Source organism: Perca fluviatilis, chromosome 21 (assembly GCF_010015445.1).
Source record: "Perca fluviatilis chromosome 21, GENO_Pfluv_1.0, whole genome shotgun sequence".
Lineage (NCBI taxonomy): Eukaryota > Metazoa > Chordata > Actinopteri > Perciformes > Percidae > Perca > Perca fluviatilis.
The window spans coordinates 15,508,484-15,534,137 of NC_053132.1; the positions used below are offsets into that span (position 1 = coordinate 15,508,484).

The following is a 25,654-nucleotide window of genomic DNA, read 5'->3' on the forward strand; positions in this document are numbered from 1 at the left end:
AAGTGAATAAATCCATCTAATGCCAGGTTTCTGTCAAGCTGATGAAAAGCTCCTCAAAGAGCTGTGTGAGGGGAATAGGAGGTTGAGTGTTCAAGGTGTGGACCACATAAAAAAAGACTTTGAAATAGACCTTTCTCTGTTCAGACAATATCTCCGGCAGTCAACGAGAAAAGCTCGCTCTGTTTCAGATTCATCATCTACCCAACACCTCTTTATTTAAACCTGGAGTGTTTCAATCAATATCCTTCTTATTTACTATTCAAATTGTGTCCATCTAAATTTGGCAGGCAGAATAAGCAGGCCAAGGGTGGCAGGAAAAAAAGAACAAAGTCGACTAAGAAAGAAGAGAAAAGTGACTGTGACTGCATATATCACCCGAGAGTTAAAAAAGGCTTTGGCTTGCTGAAAACAGCTATTGTTGTTCAGTACACACAGCTTAGCAACTGTCTCTATGATACACTCACACACACATGCTGCTCAGGAACCGTTCACTCCATGTGCACATTCACACCACTTTACACAGTTTACACAATCAAGCCCAAATGCCTGTCTGCACACGCACACTCACACATGCTAGAGTTACCATAAAATATACATGCTGAGGCTGTGACTCAGTGGAGGCACCTGGACAACACTGACGTGTGTTTGTGTGTCCATTGGATATGTAGAATGAGTCACTTTGCAGAGGAGAGCTGCCTATAAAAAAGGTATTAATAACGGCTTTAATGTTTTGTTATTGTCACAATATTGAAGGAATAGTTTGACATTCCATAAGCCTCTTTAAAGCCATTAATTGCTTTTACACTTACATTTACATACAAGATATAGCGTTTTAATGAGTGAGCCTTAGAGCCAGGCTAGCTGTTTCCCACTTGCATTTATGTAGACACAGTAAAGTAACATATGTTAAGCATCGCAATGGAACATAGTGGGGAAATAGCACATACACTCACCTAAAGGATTATTAGGAACACCATACTAACACTGTGTTTGACCCTATCCTATCAATATGGGCCAACATTTCTAAAGAATGCTTCCAGCACCTTGTTGAATCATGAAACAAAGAATTAAGGCAGTTCTGAAGGTGAAAGGGATCCCCCACACCATTACACCACCAGCCTGCCCAGTGGTAACAAAGCATGACGGATCCATGTTCTCATTCTGTTTACGCCAAATTCTGACTCTACCATCTGAATGTCTCAACAAAAATCGAGACTCATCAGACCAGGCAACATTTTTCCAGTCTTCAACTGTCCAATTTTGGTCCGCTTGTGCAAATTGTAGCCTCATTTTCCTATTTTTAGTGGAGATGAGTGGTACCCGGTGGGGTCTTCTGCTGGTGTAGCCCATCCGCCTCAAGGTTGTGCATGTTGTGGCTTCACAAATGCTTTGCTGCATGCCTCGGTTGTAACGAGTGGTTATTTGAGTCAAACTTGATCTTCTATCAGCTTGAATCAGTCGGCCCATTCTCCTCTGACCTCTAGCATCAACAAGGCATTTTCGCCCCGCATCCTGGATGTTTTTCCTTTTTCAGAACATTCTTTGTAAACCCTAGAAATGGTTGTGCGTGAAAATCCCAGTAACTGAGCAGATTGTGAAATACTCAGACCAGCCCATTTGGCACCAACAACCATGCCACGCTCAAAGTTGCTTAGATCACCTTTCTTTCCCATTCTGACATTCAATTTGGATATTGTCTAGATCTGGACCACACCCCTAAATGCATTGAAGCAGCTTCCATGTGATTGGTTGATTAGATAATTTCATTAACGTGAAATTTAACAGGTGTTCCTAATAATCCTTTAAGTGAGTGTATTTGGTGAGAACATCAGAATACTAATCATAGAAGCAGTACATACAGTATAATCAACAAGATATTAGCAGTGTGTCTGCAGAGGTTAGCTCCATGGCATAGAATCAGACATGGACCAGCAGGAAGTATTGGCAAGCTGAGGATGCTTTCTTCCCAAATGACAGTGAAGAATACCACAGGCATCAGAGCCATCGCACTGGCCTGCTTCCACTGAAATAATTGACTTGTTTCATCTGGTGATGTTTTGAATTGGGTCTGTGAAAGATGTGGGGCTCATTTCGCAAGCGATCTTCTAAAGATTATGTTCTGTATTCTTGTTTCTTATCCAGTCGGGAATGGGTTGAATGATGTTGGTAATGTAGTCAGGTAAAGCAAACAACCTTAAAGCAACATTGCGTACTGTTTACAGCTTCAAAATCATTTTGATGCTACTCTGACTTGTTATCAGGAGAATGGTGCCTCTGTCATTCCCCCGCTGTGCCCCGATTGCCTTTTTCCGCACTATGTAACTTTGGCGAGCGGGTCGGATCTCCTGGGATAGGCGCATAGGCGCCGATACCGTGGGTGCTCCAGAGCTTGAGCACCCATGGAAAATACTGAGCACCCACGTGTGCCAGACTGCCAGTAGGCTACATTCATTTAAAATTAAACATTGCAGTTGGTGCTAAGTGGAGCATCTGTCATAGTGTGATTGGTTACGTTGCTGTCCGTCCCCTGCTCCATATCCTATCCACCAATCACAGCGTCTCTCGGATGAAAACGCCTCTTTAGTGAACCCCCTCCATCCCCCCACTATACAGTGTGTGCATGTGCATTAGGTAATCAGAGTGAGACTAACATGGACAGATTTGTTATTGAAAAAGCAAAACCTAATGATGCAAGTGCATCGACATCCTCCACCAGTGCAGAGAGTTCCACCAGGGCCACGAAGCTGATCGCGGTTACGTGTCAGTTTAACTTTTCATCTCCAATCCTATCTGTATTTGTGAGAAGTGGAGTTGAAAAATAGCCTATTTTACGGCTTTATTATCGAGCTAATAGGCGTGTGTGTTCGTGTCGGCCGCTGTCCATTTCCTAAGGTTCTGAAATGCAAACATTTTTGACTACTTTTTTTTTTGTTTTAAAGGGCGTGCGCCCGTGAGCACCCACGGAGGAAAACAATAAATCGGTGCCTATGGGGGGAAGTGCGTAACACTTTACGGTCCTGATTTTGATGATACTGGATCAAGCTGCTGCCGAAGAAATCGGACTGGCTTTTAGTCGTTGGCGATAGCTTTGTGAAATAAAAGGCTGTAAAACAAAGGGCAAGCTAGCCATCTTGCTCCTGGGCGAGTAAGTAATATTAGCCGGCTTATGTCTTGTGCTATGTCTTGTGTTGTTGCACTTGCTTGATGTTTGGCTGTGTTTGCAAATGTTGACTCGCTAGGTTTTGATCATAAGTAATGTAATCATAACAAAAACGTGTACAGCTGTCCATATTTACGGCAGCTGTGTATAAGTGAATTACACTCTGAAACTGTGAGAGTGCCACAAATCGCAAAAGAATTACCAATACAACGCAATATTGCTATAAAAAAATAGCTCGAAATTTTAGGAAGTAATTTGTTGTCTTACTGAGAGTTGTGATGATCGATACCACTCTCATGTCTGTGCGACAAATATGAAGCTACAGTCAGCAGCCAGTTAGCTTAGCTTAGCATAAATGCCCTCGAAAACAGGTAGTTAAGCTCTGCCAAGGTAACAAAATCCACCTACCAACATTTTTTTGGGGCATTTTCAGCCTTTATTTTTGACAGCTGAAGACATGAAAGGGGAGAGAGAGAGGGGGAATGACATGCAGTAAAGACCCACAGGTCAGAGTCAAACCCTGGCCCGCTGCGTTCAGGAGTAAACCTCTATATATGGACATCCTCTCTACCAACTGAGCTATCTGGGCCCCCTACCCACAACACTTCCAAGCTCCTTCATATATTGATATAATAATTAGTGGCTGATAACTTTCTAATTTCAGGCTCAACACTTTCAAAAAAAGTTTCTAAAGCTTTTTAATGAAATATTTCACTATGCCATTTTGTGAAAATGTGCTCATTTGAGTTTAAGTTGAACTTGACTGCATCCTTGTTACCATCTGTTAAATACTCGCTTGGCTAACTTGCCTGGAGTCTAGACTGTAAATGGGAAAACCCAGCGACGTTGAACTTTCAAATATGCTAAAATAATATGAAAAAAGTTATCTCAAGAGACATCTGTGTCGATCAGATTTCTGAAAAGATCTCTGTCTTAAAAGGAGAGAGGAGTTTGAAAAAGCTGCTTCCACTGTTGATTGATGGCCACAGAATTTGGATATGGCATGCTCAAAAAATGGCAAAGTAAACATTTTATGATGAAACTGTCCACTCTGGTGAGCAAGTCTGAAGGAAAATTGATAATATAACAAGAAGGAAGATGGAAGAGTCTGCCATTCAATATGCGGTTGCATCAAGCAAATGTCTTTTTTTTTAAGCTTTTAGAATACCCTTTTGAACAATGCAGCAACATCTGCAAAAATACGTTTTGAGTGTCCTTTACATATGCACACAATAAAATGAATGATGATAAATGGTGTCACAGTGACCTAATATTGTGAACAATGTGTTGTACAGTGGGCGTGTAGCCATTAATAGTGTTCCACAGGGTTTGTTAGTTAATTACAAATTGGGCCTTTTTGATATAACGCAATTACTATGCAAAGAACCCATTTGAGATAATGTACTTATTAAAAGCACATTATTAAAACTGTATAAATGAAAATGTTAAAACAAGAAGCCACGCTAGTAATGTCTTTCATTCATTCTAACCAATGCCATGGTGTCTGCTCCGCAACACTGCCCACAATGCATTTCAGCCCACGTACTAAAAGGTTTTGCAACAGAAGTGACAGGCTTGACTTTTAAAAATATACTTCCCAATCTTTTAAACGAGGATTCAGAGATATGGTAGAAAAGGGTGCAGACAGACAGGAGAAAGGGTGTTTTTTTCCTCTAAAAGTTCTCGTGTCATGTCCTTTTTAAGCTTCCATCAGCAGGTACACCAATCTGCACCTCTCCCTGGGGCCCGATTCCTCTTCGTCTTTCCTCTGCTACCCTACCAGCCAGCCGTTCATCCATCACCCATTCATCTATTCATCCATCCTCCCCCAGATCCATTCATCCATGGAGGACAGAGAAGGAACAGGGGAGACAAAATTGGAGAGGTGAGGAGAGACGTTTCAGGGGAAGAAAAAAAAAGGGTAGAATTGGTAGAGGCTGAAATAAGAGAGGAGAAGGAAAGGCTGGATGAAGGGGTTGTGAAGAGAGGAGTAAAAGGAGAGGATTGTAGAAGAGAGACAGTGTGACCTTGTGTTAGATTGATGTTTCTCTGGAGAAAACGGATTGTAGATCCGCTCGCACACACACAAAGACACACAAAGACACACACACACACAAACACACACAGGCTCAGTGCTGTAGGGATCACCACTTTGTCACTGTGCTGGCTTATCCATTATCCTGACTACCTCTCACCCTCTCTCTCCATCCCTGTCTCAGTATGTCAGGTCTGTTCCCAGCCGGTGTAGGGTTGAACACAGCTGACAGCGGTAGTGGTGGTAATCAGACGGTAGTTGTTGTGAGGACACATGGTGGAAATACACCCCTCCAGTAACCCCAAATGCTCTTATGGTAGCCAGCAAACTCTCAGATCCACATTATTGTCTATAGCCTGGATTTTGACCATAGAAGAGATCATAAAAACACTTTAAAGGAATTGTTAAACGTTTGGGGTAATAGGTTTATTTGCTTTCTTTGTAAGAAAGAGATAAGAAGATCAATGTCAATGTCATGTCCACGCTTTAAATGTACCCTGCTGAGTTTGTTTTACTACTGGTAGTGTTACAGAGCAATGTTTTAAAGACACTGTGAAATGATGTTGTAATCCTGAAAAATCTGCTACGCAAAAGGAAAGTTTGACCTTAAAGACACAGTGTGTGTGAAAGAGAACTCCACAGGTTACCTTTAAGTGCAGAGCTAGAGTCAGTATGTATTTAGGCTTAGCATGAAGAATGGAGGCAGGGAGAAACCGATCGCCTAGCCTCTTTCCAAAGTGAAGAAAATCCCTACCAACATCTCTAAAGCTCACTCCTTTGTTTAACCCATATATGTAAAAAAACGATGTGACTATGTGCAGCATGACATGCTGGGTGGATGGGTAACATGTTGTTTATCAAGAAATGGTTTCAACTTAGCCTAGAAATCTAGACGCACCCTAGCGGCAGAAATTTAGGGCGTTTTCACACAGGAAAGTCCGAACCAAGGTCCGGACCAAGGTTCATGTTTTTGTTACATTGTATACATTTGATCCATTAAGTTTTGGTTTCACACTGCAGTTATGCAAGCGCACTAAAGATCTATACGTGACAAAACTATGTCCTGCCGTCATCACATACGTGAGCTGCGTCTCCAGATCCTTATAATTGATTGGTTTGTTCTCTCTCGTATCCTCTCTCTGTGTCGGAGTTTTTTCAACTGACTGCTGCTCTCCCCTACTGCCGCGGCTCTTTTTGTTCACGGGAACTTTCTTTCTGCAGCATTTATTCAGAGACAAACGGAAACCTACACTGTACATTTACTACCACTTAACAAATAAACTGATGTATTCTCTGCTCTGATAGCCGACAGCTGTCTTCTCTGAGCGCTGACACCGTTACTCTCTCTCTCTCACACTAAGCACCGAGCTATTCCTTAAAGGAGCTTCCCCGGTCTTGTAACACAAGGAGAGCCTGCTAGAGCTTCTTGTATTTGGTCCAAAAGTCCGAACCATCCAAAAAAATGCTTTCACACTATAAACCACCGGACCATGGTTTGGTCTGGACCGAGACACCTCTTTTTATCGGACCAAAATTTTGTCTTTTGAGCCAGACCGTGGTCCGGGGGAGGTTTCACACCTGTAATTTTGGTTCGGATCAAACTAAAAAGTCCGAAAGTCTGGACCAAATAAGGTATGTGCGAAAACACCCTTAATTTGTAGCCAGGGGGGACTAGGCACTCTCCGTTGACTTGCGAGCTAGAAAAACCAAACTCTGGTCAGGCCAATCACATCATGTATAGAGTCGGTGGGCGGGCTTATGGCTGCTGCTGCTGGGAACAGCGGTCTTCTGGAAGACTTGGAGTTAAGCTTTTCTTTGAGAAAAGAACAAAGAACTACACTGAAATCATTCTTAAAAAAGGAAGATGTGTTCGGAGTTTTGACGACCGGCTACAGCAAAAGTTTAATCTATCAACTAGCTTCACTACCTTCTTCGTTGCTCTGCCTGGTTGTAGCGCTATCCTATTGCGTGCAGAGGGAATTTGAAAGACAACCGTTTATCCCGCCCCTCGGATTGAGCCCTGTCAATGGTGAGTTCTCAGACCCAACATCTTGATGTGGGTCTGGCTTGTCAGGCTAGTTTCAACTTGTAACTGACCCAAAAACAACAAATTGTAAGTTTTTTCTTCTATGTTAACATACAGGTTAAACAAGCAAGATAATCAAGCAAATAAATAAGATTTTAATGCAACCTCTAAATGAAAGCAAATAAAACTATTTCCCACAATGTTTAACTATTCCTTTAAAAGCATTTTTTTTACATGTAATTTCTGTTCTGTTTTCTATAATGTTTCCCCTTTTCCCCATTGTATTTGATGTTTTATCTGAACTCTTACTCAGTGGCATTTGAGCAGAACATTATTACAATACAGACTAAGATTCTCTAAAGTTATATATGTGCCGTGTGCGTCAAGGACTTTATTTAGTACAATTTATTGACTTGACGCAATAAATAAGCTGTGTTCTTTTGAAGGTAATATACAGTGATGGAGAAAAGAGTGGGATTGAGAATGAAGCAGTAAGGGAAGGCAGCACAAAAAACAGGAAAAAAAACAGCAAATAATGTGAAAGGGGAAAAGTTCCTGAAGCGAAAAAATACCAATCTAGAGAAGTACCAGTCTGCCTCAGATATGGGGTTACAAAAGGGAGATGACAGTGGCTGATGAGAAGAAATAATAGACAGAGAAAAAAAAAGCCAATGAGAAGGAAAAAGACAGAGGAAGAAGAGAAGGGAGGGCAGATGGGAGAGACGTTCACTTCTGATCAAACATCTAACAACAAAGGGAAGCAGTAATAAATATTAAAATCACCTTGAACACTCCAACTCCACCCACATCCACACACTGACACCCTCACACATGCTGACACATGCACAAAATATACCATCAATCTGCAGTGCCAGCCCACCAAACTGGCATTAGGGGTGTAACATATTCTTCATGAGCAACTTATACCGTGCACAATGTAATAGAGTCTAATACAAGAATGAAATTCATAAAATGATAGACTTCACAAAGGTATTATTTGCTGTGTCGGACAGCATTCGATTGCACATGTATTGTTCTGTTTTTATATCGAGGTTGAAAATGATGGAAGATGAAAAGGTTGTTGGCTTGGCTGCAAAGCTTATCGTGGCCAGAAAAACAACCCCTGATACTGACAACACAATTGTGAAATCAATTCAGAGTACTTTTAAAGTACAATTAATTGCCTAGATATTAGCAAGTGGTATAAAAAAGTATAATTGGAGCACTCTGGATTTTTGTTTTTCACAATTTGAATTGCAGAAAAAGAGACACTGGAACTATGCTTTGTGCTACAGTATGTGGCAATAGATGGACAATTAATGAAAGGGTTCCTGTTTCATTTGGATATTATTATGCACACAATGATGAACATACAGGTGGTTTTACGCCAGTCCACGGATTGGGACCAGACAGTTGGCGGCAGTAATCCGCCAAGAAAAGTAGCAACAAGCAAACTCAAGGCAGGTAAGAAGTGGACTGATTAGCTAGTAAACACGGATGTAAACAATACAGCTTTGAAAATATTTCTTAAAAATGGCTTTGCAAATAGTTAATGAGGTAGAAAAGGCATTCAACATGCTGATAGTTGTAGCCATGATGTTAAACAATATACAGTAGGCTACATCAACAGCTGAACGATAATGCCATCTATCAGTTTCTAAAGTGACGGATGTTACTTGCTGATGGTAGATGGTGGCGATTGTACCAAACATTTTACCTGTGTATTAATACCATCCCTCTTAATGCAGAGAGGCCTACAGCTGTGAGTATGAGATCATTCAGAGTGACACTCCGTAGTGAAGGGCTAGTGGGTAGGAACTAGTTTGGGAGAGAGACACAGTCATGCTAGGAACTGACATTTACATGTCAGAGTCAAAGTCTTTTTTGCAGTGCATCTTGCAGAATGCCGGCCTGACCTGAGAAAGTCATGGTGAGAGAGAAGCTATCAGGTAACATCTAGTTAAAATGGTATTGCACCAGTCTCTTTTTTCATTTCACACACTGCAGCCACATAATTCCAGGCATGTTATCTCACACACACACACACACACACACACACACACACACACACACACACACACAAACACACACACACACACACACACACACACACACACACACACACACACACAAACCAGCACAGTTTCATTGTCAAGCAACTCTCTTAGACAATCACACAGGTGCAAAGGAATACAATCACAGCAGCATGAACACACACATCACAACACAGACTCAATATATGGCAACTCAAGCAGAACTCTTTTAATGTCTTCTGTTTTGTCTTGTTTATATTCACGGATAAGTCACATTAAATTAAAACAACCAGTGAAGCGCTGCCCACACACCGCAGGCTTCAAATGACTTCATAACCAGAGTCAAGTCAAGTACAGGAATCTACCAGAGCAGAGAGTTTGCATTTCAGTCTGCTACTTTCAGTTCGAGAAACATTTCAATGTTACGTTTGAATCCATCAACAATAGCTGGAGTAAGCACTACAAGTCAAACTGGATTCAGTAATGAGCATTAAAACATTATGATCTTTATTAGTTAGAAGTTAAAGGGGTGATAGAATGCAAAACCGATTTTACCCTGTCATAGCTGAATAACGACAGTTCGGTGGGTAAATAGGACATACATAGAAGCTCAAAGTCCCACTGACACCCCTTTACTATGAAAATCTCATATTTTGAAACTGCCGCTGAAAACGGGCGAATCCCAACAAAGCTGGAAGTTGACGTCAACCTCCCAAAAACCGGAACCTTTGTCAGCCCATGGGTGTATTAAGAGAACGGTCACGCCCCAACATTTACATAGGCTACACAACTGACCTGAGATCAGGTAGTCTTCTGAATCTAGCTAGGTCATGCAGATCTCTGCTATTCCATTACAAAATTCACTTCTGAAACTTTTTTATGCGAGAAATCAACTATGTCAATGTCAAATTTTGTCCGACTGTGTGTCGGAGTTCAGTGCCGGTGCTGCCTGTGTAGCTGCCTCGCCGCCCGGCTTGCCTTCCTTCAGACCCCGGCCTGCTGTGAGGTACTTGGAGCTGCGTCACGACTGGCAGCCCACAGCACTCCATACCCGCGCAAAGTCACCATCTCTTGGGCTAATGACAACCAAATGCCCCTGCCCTGACAGAGCTCCAGGGCCTGCAAGTCTCCTCTTCCTGCTAGCTAAATGCCCGGTGTATGTGAGTGAGAGCGCGGTCAGCGAGCTTGTTACGCCAGCAATCTCTTATCACAGGTTTCAGTTAATCTTTTAATGTGTGTAATTATAATGTGTTGAGTTATTTAAACAAACGATTGGGGAAATAAACGCCGCTTGTCCGCGAGTCTCATTGATAGAGCCTGCTGCTGGATGTAGCTCTATAAATGAGAGCTAGCTAGGCTCCTCTTAGAATTCCTCTGAAATTGACAAATATTCATTAACTTGAAATCGGACACCGTTGTTAGCTTTATGAGATATTTAACTAGATGTTGTATACGAGGCGTGACAAAATTCAAACTGTAAATATACTCGAATTACGACCAAAAATGAAGCTAACTGTGATTTGTAGCTAGCTACACAGGTAGCTAGGATTGAAAGGACAGTTGCAGCTAACGGAAGCCCTACTCTTCACAAATATTCATTAATTTGAAATCTGACACCGTTGTTAACTTTATAAGACATTTAGCTATATGTTGTATACGTGGCGTGACGAAATTCAAACTGTAAATATACTCGAATTACGACCAAAAATAAAGCTAACTATCCGTGATTTGTAGCCACACAGGTAGCTAGGATTGAAGGGACAGTTGCAGCTAACGGAAGCCCTACTCTTCACAAATATGCATTAATTTAAAATCGGACACCGTTGTTAACTTTATAAGACATTTAGCTATATGTTGTATATGTAGCGTGACGAAATTCAAACTGTAAATATACTTGAATTACGACCAAAAATAAAGCTAACTATCCGTGATTTGTAGCCACACAGGTAGCTAGGATTGAAGGGACAGTTGCAGCTAACGGAAGCCCTACTCTTTACAAATATGCATTAATTTAAAATCGGACACCGTTGTTAACTTTATAAGACATGTAGCTAGATGTTGTATATGTGGCGTGATGAAATTCAAACTGCAAATATACTTGGAATGACGCCGAAAATGAAGCTAACTATCCGTGATTTGTAGCTACAAATCTACATCCAGCCGCAGGCTCTATCAATGGGACTCGCGGACAAGCGGCATTTATTTCCCCAATCGTTTGTTTAAATAACTCAACACATTATAATTACACATTAAAAGATTAACTGAAACCTGTGGTAAGAGATTGCTGGCGTAACAAGCTCGCTGACCGCGCTCTCACTCACATACACCGGGCATTTAGCTAGCAGGAAGAGGGGAGTTGCAAGCCCTGGAGCTCTGTCAGGGCAGGGGCATTTGGTTGTCATTAGCCCAAGAGACGGTGACTTTGCGCAGGTATAGAGTGCAGTGGGCTGCCAGCTCCAAGCATTGACATATATATTAATGGACCAATAGCCCCCGTTGCTCTGGACGGAGACCAGTGAAGGCTATTAGAAGCACTTTTCCGGTGATCTCTTCCTTTACTGCGCAGCCTCCAACTGACAGAGACAACGTAAATGTGACGTGAGCAACGTGTCTGAAAGTTGTAAGTCTTCTTGTAGCTGTGCCAAGAGAAATCTCAATCATTTCCAATCTTACAGAGACGGAGAGCGTAGGTATATGTAAGGAGATAACATAAGCACAGGCTAATTATTGCTAACTAACATGCTAGTTAACATTCGTAATTAAACCTAAACAGCTAATGTAAGTCGAAACTGCCTGCGAGCTTTTCCTGTACTATACGGTAATTCCTCTACTGTGCGACAGTAAGTCACTTAGTTATGACACAATCGTTAGCGTATTTTTACAAAAACGTCTGCTACGGAGCCATAACGTGAGGTACAAGGTAATGGAGCCTTTTATACATTGTCGTGTTTCTTTAGAATTAAACAATGGACAAATAGAGTCTTTAAACGCTTCAGATGTAAAGTTATTCGCAGTCAAGTGACGTAAAAAAAAAATGGCGGTCAGTGGAATGCTAACAAGAGGTGATACCTTTGTAGCAACAAAATGGCGCCATCGGAGGTTCGCGTTCAGAAGCGAAGCTTACCCCCTTGGCTCCAAGTACCTTATGGCAGGCCGGGGTCTGTGAAGGAAGGCAGGCCGGGCGACGAGGCAGCAACACAGGCAGCACCGGCGCTGAACTCCGACACACAGCCGGACAAAAGTTGCAATTAGCCATCCATTTTCGTAAAGTGGCCCATATTTGAGCTTTACATAGTTGATTTCTCGCATAAAAAAGTTTCAGAAGTGAATTTTGTAATGGAATAGCCCGATAAACAATGTATAACTTTGCAGTGTCTGAAATATGAGAGTCTCCCATGTGTTTTCTATGTAGTTTGCTCAAACCAATCAGCACGTAGCTCATTCGGAATATTAATGAGCATACCATATTTGGAAGAAAAGCTCTTGTTCCAAATAGAGCCATATTCACAGGGTAGTTAAGGGCCTAAATAGCATTGGGCAATTTTCAGCCCAACCAATGTTACATACCCTATTAGGAAACCTTAAGGAACAGAGTAAAATACCCTATATAATCATTCTATCACCCCTTTAAGACAAGTTTTTCAGGGAAAACAAACAGGAGTTAAAGGGTTTGGAGTCTGTTAAACTTTCAGCCCAAAAGCCAGATTTGACACAATGTGTGGTTTCTCACCCGCATTAAAAATATACTGGGTCTCTTGTCACTTGGGAAACCAAATGTGAGTAAATATAGTCTCTTACTGTACCTAGGACACAGGCTAATTACAACATACCAGAACTCTTGTCACGCGGGGGTCCAAACATTTCAAATCAACTGCTCATCCTGGGACTCGAGCTCATTAAAAACACACTTGTGTCATGAGGGGACCCAAAATGAGTAATATATTGTCTGTCAACCTGGAAAATCCAGGCTCATTAAAACATACTATTCTTGTTATGTACCGATCTACCAGAATAAGACCTGCAATCCTGTTTTAGAGACCCTGTTTAGGAAACACAGTTTTATAGGTGTAATTGAATGCAGGTGGACAGATGGGTCAAGGGAAATCTGAATTTAAGGGACAGGAAAACCTACATGTACATGTACACATTTGAGGCCCACAGGCTCCCCTTCTCTGCAGAGAAGCGTATACACTCACATACGTTCACCTTTGGCTGCAGAACCCTGTCAGCTAAATGCCAACCAGATAAATCGCAAGGACTAAAAGTTAAATGGAATATTAATATTCTAACAAATCGAGCAGAAAGTCAAGAGAGCATTATGCTGAGCTCTCCCATCGGTGATTACTTCATTTCTGTCTTACCTTGCTTCAGTTTGCTCTCATTTCAGGGTAATATGAACGTGAGTGCTTTTTCAATATAAAATTTCCCTGGCATATTTATTATGAATGATTCAACTTTCTTCAAAAGTGAAGCCAAAACATCTTGATCGCCCCCTGGTGGCTGGCTGCATCATAAGTCCCGCCTACTACACATCAAATAAATTGTTCTTACGGCACTGTTTGTTCAAGTGTTCATTCTTCTGATTAAGTTGGTTTATTAATTAGTTATATAATACTATAAAAATTTAGTAAAACGGCATGACTCACGATTAGTCGGGCAGGTGTTGAGGGGACTTCTATACCATCTCCCGATCACTACTGCGCAGACTCTGGCTCCAAAATTACAAGATGACAGCACCCGTATATGGAATATTTGGGCTTCAATTTTTTAAAGCGGGAGGAAGTGGAAGTGTCTGTCTCAGAATTCAGTGCAATCCATCCAATAGTTGTTGAGACATTAGGTGTTATTATTTACTTATGTAAGTGTGGCCCAGGCAGAACATAACAATGGTATATGGGTGAAATGGAATAAGAACAAAAAAGGCTATAATAAATGATATAATAAGAGGTAAAGGTGGATATAATACTCAACACCCTTTGACAAATTGTGTTGTGTGTGTCTAAACAAAACCCCTATTCACCTATAATCATCAAAGGATTGATAATGAATCAGGAAAATATTGTTCCACACTCATGCTCACTGAGATATGCTCACTACGCAAGATACAGTAAGCCTGAAAATCCCTGCTGATCTGACTTGAATCCACTCTCAACAGAGAGAAAACATGAAGACTATAGAGTGACTGAAAAAGTGATGGATAAAGAGAGGGAGGAGAGAGACTGCCTTTACCTTCAGTGTCTTGGCCGAGACAGGTTGATAGCAGCAGCAGATAAAGGACTCCTGTTCCCATTATGCTCGGCCATTTGACCCAGCCCCATGACAGTGGCCCCATTAAGTGCATTCTAACCATCTTCACCACCATGCCTCACCAAGCATCCAGCTGCGGAGAGATTAGGAGAGCAGATAAACACAGGTCAGTCACAATCACCTTGTTTCTAGCGGCACAGTATGCAACACTGAAAGCAGTCATTTTCAGATACTTCCTTTTCAAGCTACACCACCTGCACTCTGGCTTTCAGTGAACAGCGATGTGGATACATTAACATGCTCAAAAGATGACATCTGGCACTGAAAGAAACAGCAGCAGTATTACAGAATTGGATGTAGCAGAACTGTATGTTCTCCGCCTATCCCTAAAGCTCAGATGGTGTTTAATATTCATTTTGTGGCTGCGCTTGACGTCACCAATCTGGAATGTTTGATCAATCATTGTGCTTGTGCATCAAAGTAAATGATTGTTTCATGGGGATTGTCACCACAATGGGCAATATAGAAACCTGTGGATGATGATATAGAAGGAAATATTTTTAAAAATGTAAAATGCCAGTGGTGGCAACAACATCTCAGATCTTGCAGCGGAAGATTTGACACAGTTGATGATACATTAGACGTTTTGAAGGATGCTATACAGAAGAAAGAGAGAAATGCGTGTGTGTGTGTGTGTGTGTGTGTGTGTGTGTGTGTGTGTGTGTGTGTGTGTGTGTGTGTGTGTGTGTGTGTGTGTGTGTGTGTGTGTGTGTGTGTGTATGTGTGTGCTTGTGCATGCTTAGGTTCAGAGTAATTACATTTTATAGGGTGAGCATGTACAGCTGAAGGGAAAATAGAAGGTTTCTTTGAAGTTTTTAGCCAAAAAAGCATGTGGGTACTGTCTGAGTCTCTGTATGTGTGTGTGTGTGTGTGTGTGTGTGTGTGTGTGTGTGTGTGTGTGTGTGTGTGTGTGTGTGTGTGTGTGTGTGTGTGTGTGTGTGTGTATGTGTCTATAAATTTGATTGCTTTGTGGTAATGCAGCTCAAACCCACTTACTCACTTGAACAAACATTTAAAGTGAGATGACCTACAACAGACGTCTTTCAGCTCTTCAACACAGACACTCAGTCACGTCGAGGTGGGTGTTTATGTGTGTGGTAGGGCGCAGTTCTCCTCTTTCATTACTAAACAGCAATGGTCCAATCACAGTTTAGCAACCGTAGCTAATCTTCACTGCCTAATAAGAGCAATACTCGCAATGTTGGGAAGGGTACTTTCAAAATGTATTCCGTTACAGAATACAGAATATTCTGTTACATTACTCAATCTGAGTCAACGTATTCTGAATACTTGGATTACTTCCACAATGAATTGCATTTTATAAGGAATGCAGCCATCAAATGCTGCTTACTAAACAGGCCTACTCTGGTAAAAGCTTCGACAGTAGCCTCTCCAGCTTCTCCTGTAGCTCTGGGTAGATGTCCTGCACTGACTTGAGTGTGAGGTAAACTGTGCTGTGTCTCCTCCATCTGTAATTTCTTTGATAATTGCGCAACCAGGCCAGATTGTTTCAGATTTCTCACAAGTCCTTTAGCAGCAGATATGGTCTCTCCTATAGGCCTACCCGGCGCGTTGTCGGCCAGTGCGTCGACAGGCAGACCGTGGCGAAGGAAATTAGCTTATCGAGACAAGAAAGTCTCCTATATGGTTCCAGGGCTTTATGTTGCTATTCGGCTGAGGGAGCTAGAGTCAAGTTTTTTTTTTTACGTTTCTTCATTCGGATCCATTTGCGAGCCATTCCATTCTGAATAAACAAACAACGCAGTTTACATGCATTATTCATCAAGATAATTCTAAACAGATTTCTGTAGTTCAAACAACTCGGAATTGTAGTTGACAACGTCAGTTATAATGGCCCACGTATTAAAAAATTGTCGGGTTTAAATCGGGATCGGGCTCATAATTACAGTTAATGTGTTGGGCCAGGCTCGGACACAACATGCACGAGCTCGGGTAGGGTCAGTCTTGATTTTTCGGGCCCAATCTAAGCTTAACTCTAGCTCCTGCTGCTCCTCCAGACCTTTAAATCTGTCAACTCCACTGAGATGACTGATTTGTCTGGCATCTTGACATGACACATGGTTCCTCAATTTAAAAAAAAGGGGCACAGTGGGGGGGACAAACGATTAGCCAAACGGCACCACAGTCTACACAAGTACAATAAATGATCAGTTCACTACTTTCATTGAATTTGGGTGTTTTCTTGAATTTTATAGTATTTTATAGTATTTGAAGGAAAAAAAATTACCACAAAAATCGATGAACTAGGTGAAAAGTGGCAAAAATGTCTTACAGGGTCTGCATTACCAACAGTCACCTGAGCTAAACAGTTCACATCACCTGCAAAACTCTTTCCAAGCAACACAACTCCAAAACACACGTCTCAAAACACTATGAACAATTAGTTCATAGTTCAAGTTTTTTATTGAAATTTTAGCAGTTCAAGTCCAATGAATAGCTTGAAATGGTACAAAGGTAAGTGGTGAACTGCCTGAGGTTAAAAAAAAATAAAAATAATGTACATTTCAGAATTTTACAAAAAGTCCTTTTTCAGGAAACAAGAAAAGGGTTAACAACGTAAAGCTGTTCTGCAGCAATGGAGGTTGATTAAGCTTTGAAAGTTGGTGCTACCAATTCCCACAGGTGTTCCAACTTGTCTGGATTACTTACAACCTCCTCTGTTTGTATAAAAGTATTGTTGGAACACACTGTGGTACCGTACTCTTGTGAGCATTTTTTAAACAGTATTGTACTGCAGAAAGTAGTGTGTTGCCAGAAAAAGGCAATTAACAATGGAAGAGAGACAGACCATCATAACACTTCAGAATGTTAGAATGTTGAAGAAAGTCAAGGTGTCAGTGAGTACAGTATTCTTTACCATCAAAAGGCACTTAGAAACTGGGGGAAACTCTGACAGGAAGAGGTCTGGCAGACCCAAAGCCACAACAGAATCAGAAGACAAGTTTCTGAGAGCCAACAGCTTGCGTGATAGGCGGCTCACAGGACAACAGCTTCAAGCACAGCTTAATAGTTGTCGTAATAAGCAAGTTTCAGTTTCAACTGTAAAGAGAAGACTTCGAGCTGCAGGTTTGATAGGTCGAGTTGCAGCAAGAAAGCCAATGCTAAGACGTCAGAATAAGAAAAAGAGGCTTGCCTGGGCCAAGAAACATCGTCAATGGACTACTGAAGACTGGAAGAAGGTGCTATGGACTGATGAATCAAAATTTGAAAGCTTTGGTTCATCACGCAGGATTTTTGTACGCTGTCGAGTAGGAGAAAGGATGGTTCCTCAGTGTGTGACATCAACTGTCAAACATGGAGGAGGAAGCGTGATGGTCTGGGGCTGTTCTGGTGGATCCAGGGTCGGTGATTTGTACAGAGTGAAAGGCACCCTGAACCAAAACGGCTACCACAGCATTTATCAGCGCCATGCAGTACCCTCTGGTATACACCTAGTTGGTCAGGGGCTCATCCTACAGCAAGATAATAACCCAAAACATAAGTCCAAGCTATGCCAGAACTACCTCAGGAAAAAAGAACAAGATGGTAAGCTTAAAAACATGGAGTGGCCAGCACAGTCACCAGACTTAAACCCCATTGAGCTGGTTTGGGATGAACGGGACAGAAAAACGAAAGCAAAGCAACCTACAAGTGCCACACATTTATGGGAACTTCTGCAACTGAGTTGGGAAGACCTTTCTGAAGAATATTTGATTTCCATTGTAGAAAGAAGGCCACGAGTGTGGGGGATACTTTGATGTTCCAAAATTTGGAATACATTTTGGTTTATAAATTGATTCCATGATTTATTTTTTATCTTAAATCGTTCTTTTGTTCTATTCTTTCATTTCAGAGTACAATAAGACATTGAACTGCATGAATTTCAATAAAAAAAATTATATATATATATATATACTTTTTTTTCTATATTTTTCTGTCTGTAATAATTTATGCAATTACTGGAAATGTTACAAACTAAAGTAATGGTCCAGAAGTTTTTTATCAACGAATTGGATGTCTTCTCTCTGCATTATCTATAAACAAATGAATGTGGTGTTCCCATTGCTTACACCTCCATTACTTTTTTTTATTTCAATTTTTAATTGTTTTTAAAAACAATTTAACATACTGAACAGACAAATACAACTGAACAAGAACAAAAACCCTCTTTTTTTCTCATACTAATGACATACGTTTGTAGGAAGGCATTCGGAAATGTCAACAGATGAGCACATCAGCGCACACGGGGCAACAACGCACGTTAACACAGGCGCGCACCTACATATAATAAGCTTTTTTAAATTTAAAATGTTCATTGCCTTATCGCGCTGATGTGACAGAGCCCGACCCGAACCCGAACATCATTTCTAAATATCTGTCCGAACCCGCCCCGGCTCGGTTTGGGTATCTATCCTCTATTTGAAATGCACCAGGCTGAAATCTGTACTGTTTTGAATGCGTGGTTAACAGTTTTGACAGCAGTGCATTAGCATTTGAACAGAGTGCTGTAAATCCACTGTGTTGTGGAGGTTGTGGTTAAATGTGTATAGTTTTGAAAACTGTGTTCTAGCAATGAAAAACAAACTACAGTTTGGTCCACATGAACTGCTGCTATCAGGCAAGGAATTTTATCATTAGCTTGTGCTAGCTATCAAGAGCTGATTAAATCCGCTAGCAACATTTGTAACTGAGCTAGGAATGAGTAACTTTTTTTTGGTTACTTCCGTGTGAAACTGAAGATCCTATGTTACAAAAATCACTGTAAATTACACTTGATAAATCTGCCACCACTATCACTAGAAGCTGCATAGGTGCTGTGCAAGAACGGAAATCTTATAAGGCGAAGCAAAAGTATCTTCCGTTCATAGTATGATTAATCTGTTACACCAAAATTAGTCACGATCCAGTGCTATGGCATGTAAACAGTTTTCAGTCGTCATGGTAATACTGACAATATTTTAATCTACAGAGAGAGAATATTCTGAATGGGACCTTATCTGAGACTAAATTCAGCTGCTCTTATTTAGTAAACACAACATTAACTGCTCCCCGTCATGCAAAATCTGCCGCCTGTTTAATTAGAGCTGATTTATGAAGTTCCCGTGACAGAGATTACTGTGACAGTGAGTCAGATTACTATCGCCCTGCCCTCTGAAAAGAGATGGAGCTGGCTGACAATGAAAATGTAATTGTGATATTCTACCAAACCCCAGAGGTGGAATCCAGCAGTCACGGGGGCTTGGGGCAGCTTCATTTAGGGAACACAGTTTAGACTCACAATGCTACGGTGCTGCTCTTAACCGACCTTAATTGAGTTTAACATATTAAACTCTGGTGCTTCAATCTTGTGCAGGTGGACTGCTATCAAGATGTAGCAGTGTCAGAGAAAGCCCTGTAGAGCAAACTCAGGTCTGACATTGTAGAGACAGCTAAGCAGAAGGGATTTTTTTTTCGGTGGCACTGATTTTTATGAATCACCAGGGATACTCAATGCTTATGAATTTCAAACCTCTCTGACTCCCTATCGCTAGCCCTGTTGATGAGGTTTATAAATAATTCTAGTAGTTTTTTTTAATAAGGCAGAGTCTCCAGGCGACTAATCTCTGCATGGAACGCCTGGTAGTCAGATTGTGTTATTGGCGAGAAACTGATGGAGCTTTTATCAGAGATGCTCACATGTCTCTGAGCTCGAGTCCAAGTCAAGGCTCAATCTCTCGTGATTATAATGAGTGTTGTATCACCTCCTGCGTTTCATCCAGGCTGCTCAGAACACTGCATAGCTACATATAAGGAATTTACAGCATGCAATATGATATTCTGACTCATTTATCTATTATCATAAAGTATCAGCTTTGATTAATTCTTTGGTTTGTAATCAATGTAAACAGGCTATTGCAATATGACAAAGAAACATCAGGAATGCTTTACTTTCAAGTTAATAACTGTATTTTGCCTTGGAACATGAACATACAGTACAGACCAAATATTGAGGTACTCAGGGTATCAGAACAATATTGCTAAAATTAATAACTAAACAATTTTTCACTTACAGAGCACAACCATGTAATGTGCACTGCGTCTACAACTAATGACCTATGAACTACTGTAAGTCAACACATTCCCCAAACTCTCAAACCCAGTGTAACGTTAACTAAAGGAAACTGTAGCATGTTACGATCAGCAATAAACCTGTAACTGGTTTCCAGCCAACATTAATAATTAATGTGGTGGCAGCCAGCATAACATAAATGATTACGTAACGTTGAAGCCCCGAAAAAGTTTGGCAAACAAACAAACGCACAAAATCATCTTTCATAACATCTAGCGAATGACAGTCGGAGTTTACTTCCCGAAGGTCGTAGCTAAAGCGAGAAGCAAGCTAAAATAAGATGGACAATGCTGAGCTAAACAGGTAAACATCTAAATACAATACATTTTCAGGTGCCTGATCAAATCAGACATGGTTGAGCCACAATCCTTTATGGTGATATCATATATTTAGCATTCAGCGATTCATTTGTTTGGGCCTTGTTGTCTGAAGTTTTTAAAGCCAAAGCTTCTGATGAATGGGACAGCAGCTGCTAATGTGGTCAACATGTTTGTTGTCCTTTCTCATGTTGTCATTGTCATTACGTGTTACGTAGGTGGGTTATAGGTTACGCAAGGAGGGGAATAACATTCAGCTCCTCAGACGTCTCCAAAAATTAAAGATTGTTTATGAATCCCGCATCTCGAGTCTGAGTCAAGTCTTAAGTCTTTTGAGGACAAGTCTGAAGTAGTCTCGCTTTGCCAGACCCTCCTCCAAAGCACACTGAAGAAAGGTCTGGCTACTTCACATAGCATTCGGGGATGGGAGGAAAACGTGCTCTGGTTCAATGGCTTTTCTTTAAACCAATCAGAATCATGCTAAACTCCGCACAGAGCCGCTGCAATATAGCTGTGCGAAAGAGAACTCAGATTGGACAGATAGTCTAGCTAGCTGTCTCAATTTACTGCAGAGATCTGAGGAGCAGTTAACAATATAGTCCTCATAAATCCACTGAATTTAAAATTCCAACACAAAGAAAGCGGAAGGAAACTTAAAATACATGCATCCGGCGGAATTTCCTGCAGCACCGGAGCAATCCCAGAAGTGGAATGCAAAGGATCTAGTCACTGTGTGTGCGACTTAAGTGCAACTCGAGTCAGAGTCTCAAACTCAACTTTCCATCGCCGGCTTGCATCAGGGGCATTTGTGCTGGCTTGTGTTTAAATTGCATTAGAAGCACAAAGACAGAGTTACATTGTGTCAAACTTTATGAAACTATATTATGTAAGAAGCAATGTTGCAAGGGCAAGAATTATCTTTTCATATTTCAAAATTACAGTTGAGTTTTGGTGTAAGTAAAAAAAAAATGCAAACCCCGGGTTATGTTATCACTCATGTCTGAGTGTACTGTAACGCCTTTTTCACGACTCACGTTACACTCTCCACATCGCGGTCTTTGGACAAGAAGTCACCTTGTGAATAATGCTGTCAGACACTGAATAACAATCTGAACCTGTCAGTGGTAAAAACAAATCACTTTTAGTGGACAGAAATCGAGGGTGCACAATTGCCCCATTAGTTTACACTGCAGCCCTGTTTGCGCTGGCCTGTCACTGCGCTCTTGCTCAATACTGGACCAATTTCAAAGAAAGAAATTGCCCTAAGCTTCAGTGCGTAACTTTTTTTATAATATTTGGCGTCTGTTACGTTAAAGCCATTACCAAATGAGTGGATAAAAAATAATTAAGACTATCAGCTCCATACAATTCTCTTTGTATTTCTCAGTATGGCTATGTTCAGACAATTGTGTCGTCCGGTGACTTTCCCACGCAGAAACTCGAGTGAAGATAATTTCCTCTTCTGAAGAGTCATGTTTTTTTAATCCTCCGTGTCCTCTTTGGCTACTAGCAACTGCGTGGAGGAGGGGTGGGGGCGCGTGCGCGATCACAGAAGGCTGTATGTCAGGTACTTTTTGGGCGTTTCTCAATCTGTGTTCTTCTATTGACTTGTGTTCTTGTGTCCCTGTGAAACGTCATATCGTGTTGCCAAAGTACTGTCCCAATACACAAGTTCGCATTTCACCAAGAACAGTTAAGATTCCCGGAAATGTTCTTGGCACGCCGATTTTACCGAGGATGCATTGGTTGGTAACTTGTATGAACTTCGCAGCACCTATATCCCAACATTCATTTCGGCATTCAATGATGGTTGGATTTCCAGTAGCTTACATAGACAGCCCAAAAACGGGACAATTTTAACAATTTTCGCCATCTTATTCATCACTAAATTCACTTCTGAGAACACTTTAGGCGAGAAATTAACGGTTTAGATTTTGAATATAGGCAGTCTTGCGAAAATCATTGCCATATTGACAATTTGCTCCAAAGTTTTCGGAGTTTTCGGAGCTCCATAGAGTGATGCGGCCGCCAGCTTGCGCCTGCTGGGGCCGCTAGCTCGGCGCTCGGACAGTCACACTCGGAGACCCGCTGTAAGCCGGAAGTCTTTTAGACCGGTCCCGTAAATAAGAGGCTTTTATTTCGCCGTTGACGGATCATTTGTTTAAATATCATAACACATGTCCATCATAAGATTAACAGAGTTAAACTCCAAAAGCACACACACACACACACACAACTCCAAAAGCACACACACACACACACACACACACACACACACACACACACACACACACACACACACACACACACACACACACACACACACACACACACACACACACAAAGAGCGCAGCAGGCAGAGGAGAGATATACCATAGATAGACTGTATATTGTTAGTCTATGAGATATACCCGTTTCTTTTCGGGAGACTTGTTTAAATTATGCCATAGGCTATAGCCTACATTATATTTAGTATTTAGTTCATATTTTTGGTGTATTTCTTTTCTGATTTATTAGAAGTTGAGTTTTAGTCTGTATGATAAATGAATAGTTGTATATAAAGTGGTAACATGCTATGACATGTTATGTAGACTAAAGGGGAGACACCGACCTTTATAATTTGAATTTCTAATTTCCATCTCCCTGGGCATATACAGTGCACTACAATAATATAGAAATGATAATTCCACATAACACTAATAGGAACACATAGGACACACCAGTGCATATGCCTATTTTTTGTTTTTATTTAAACTGACTTAAACTTATACACTAATAATAGTAGGGATCGCTTTCCACTCTTTTGAATAAGTAAGGGGTGTTTGAGCTAAACCATAAACAATAAAATTAAAGCTCAATTAGTTTATTTTTCAATATTATTGCAATAGTTGTAGCATTTTGAGGTTTTCTTGTCCGGAGATTGTTTTAATAGAAAGTGGTTATATTGTTGTGGTTTTTATTTCTAGCTGGTATTTTGGAGCCTTGCAGGTAGCCTCTGTGCTGGGAGTGTTGAGCAATAACAGGAAGAACGCATCGTCTCAAACTGTTAACAGCGTTTTCTGTGCTTGTGAACTTGCGAGTTCATTCTTCCAAGAACAACCAGCAAGAACGTTCTTGCCAAGAACACAAGTCCGTACTTTGCATTCTTGAGATTGACAAACACCGTATGTCTCTTTGTACCTAAATACCCATGTAAAACATAACCCTCCCTTTATACATCCAGAATAGGCTACTTATTACGCGGCTATGAACAAAAATATATGCAAATTACATTAAAGCTATAGTGCGTAGTTTCTGTCTCCCCCATGAGGAATTCTAAGTAATGACAACAAAACTGTCGCCGCGTCCACATGATACAAGCCTTCCGTGATTGCGCACCACCCGCACCCCTCCTCCACGCAGTTGCTAGTAGCCAACTAGCACACGGGGACACGGAGGATAAAAAAAAAAACATGAAGAGGTTATTATGTTCACTTGAGCTGCCCACGAAAGTCGCCGGACTAAACCATTTTATAAACATAGCCTTACTGAGAAATACACAGAGAGTGATCATTTTAGTTACAATCAATTTATGGAGGTTTAAATTGCTGGGGTCAAATTGACCCCAACGATAATAGATGTAAGTAAATTTGAGGTTAATAATTATATATACTTTCTTTTATTATACTTGCATTACCTACATAAACACTGTGACCCCAGATAACTGGTTTTCCTTATCAAATCTCTACACCAACCACAGAGGAGGACATGGAGATGAAGAGAATCAGACAAGTTCTGCAACATATCAGGTAATGTCCTGATATTGGTAAGGTGTCCCAAATATTGTGTTATTCAGGCTTCTACTTTGAGGGTAGTTAACTTTATGTTTATTGGCAGAAATGTAATTTTCAAGTTTGACCCTATCTAGTTGAATCTGCTGCCAGCAACAGCGACATTGTAACTTCAGCTGAGGGCATTAATAACACTGCATTTCTGCACCATCTTGCAGACTATTTGTTTATGCTAATTACATTTCCCTTTAACACTGTTTTTTGGAGGTTATAAAAAACTTACTTTCGCATGTACAGTATGTTTGAGCCATATTTTGTTGGACTCTCATGTAAAAGAAAACGTTAATGTCGGTGAGGCTTTCCTGGAAAATAAAGGTTAAAAAGTGCTCCACTAGTGTTATAGTCCACCATATTGTAAACACTACACACACTTAATTGGTAACCAGAAGTGCAGAGTATTAACTTTTTTTCCTTCTTTTTAAATGTATTATTTATTTAACAGGGAATGTGGTGAATACATTTACAGTATGCACTGCACCACATATATCTAAAAATCTGTGGTCCCATTGCAGGGGTGAGATGATGCAATAAAATATTAAACTGCAACAGACAGTTGCATTCAATTAAAATATTAGGGATCAAAACAACATTACAACCAAAATAACTACATATAACACATTACCCAGTCAAGTAACCACCACACCATCAGTTACCTAAAGCAAAATGTAATGAAAATCAAAAAATTTGGCAGAATAACAATTTGAGAAAAAACAGATCCATAATATCAATGCAGCATTTCTTTATGAATCCCTGTTTGTTATCATTTTTTTTAACTGGGCCCCCTTTAGAATAATTGTTTGACCCTAATTGTGAGACTCTATGTGGCCAGCTTATGTT

At 40.8% G+C, this 25,654-nt stretch overlaps 1 protein-coding gene across 1 annotated transcript in view; it reads right to left on the minus strand.

Annotated features, from left to right (window-relative positions):
* Positions 1–25,654, minus strand: part of LOC120551617 (protocadherin-15-like) — a 196,036-nt gene that overhangs the window by 147,513 nt on the left and 22,869 nt on the right. The window contains exon 2 of the mRNA XM_039789112.1: positions 14,484–14,634. Within this exon, the coding sequence (XP_039645046.1) occupies positions 14,484–14,616 (133 nt within the window). The 5' untranslated portion in view covers positions 14,617–14,634. The remainder of the gene's footprint in view (positions 1–14,483; positions 14,635–25,654) is intronic.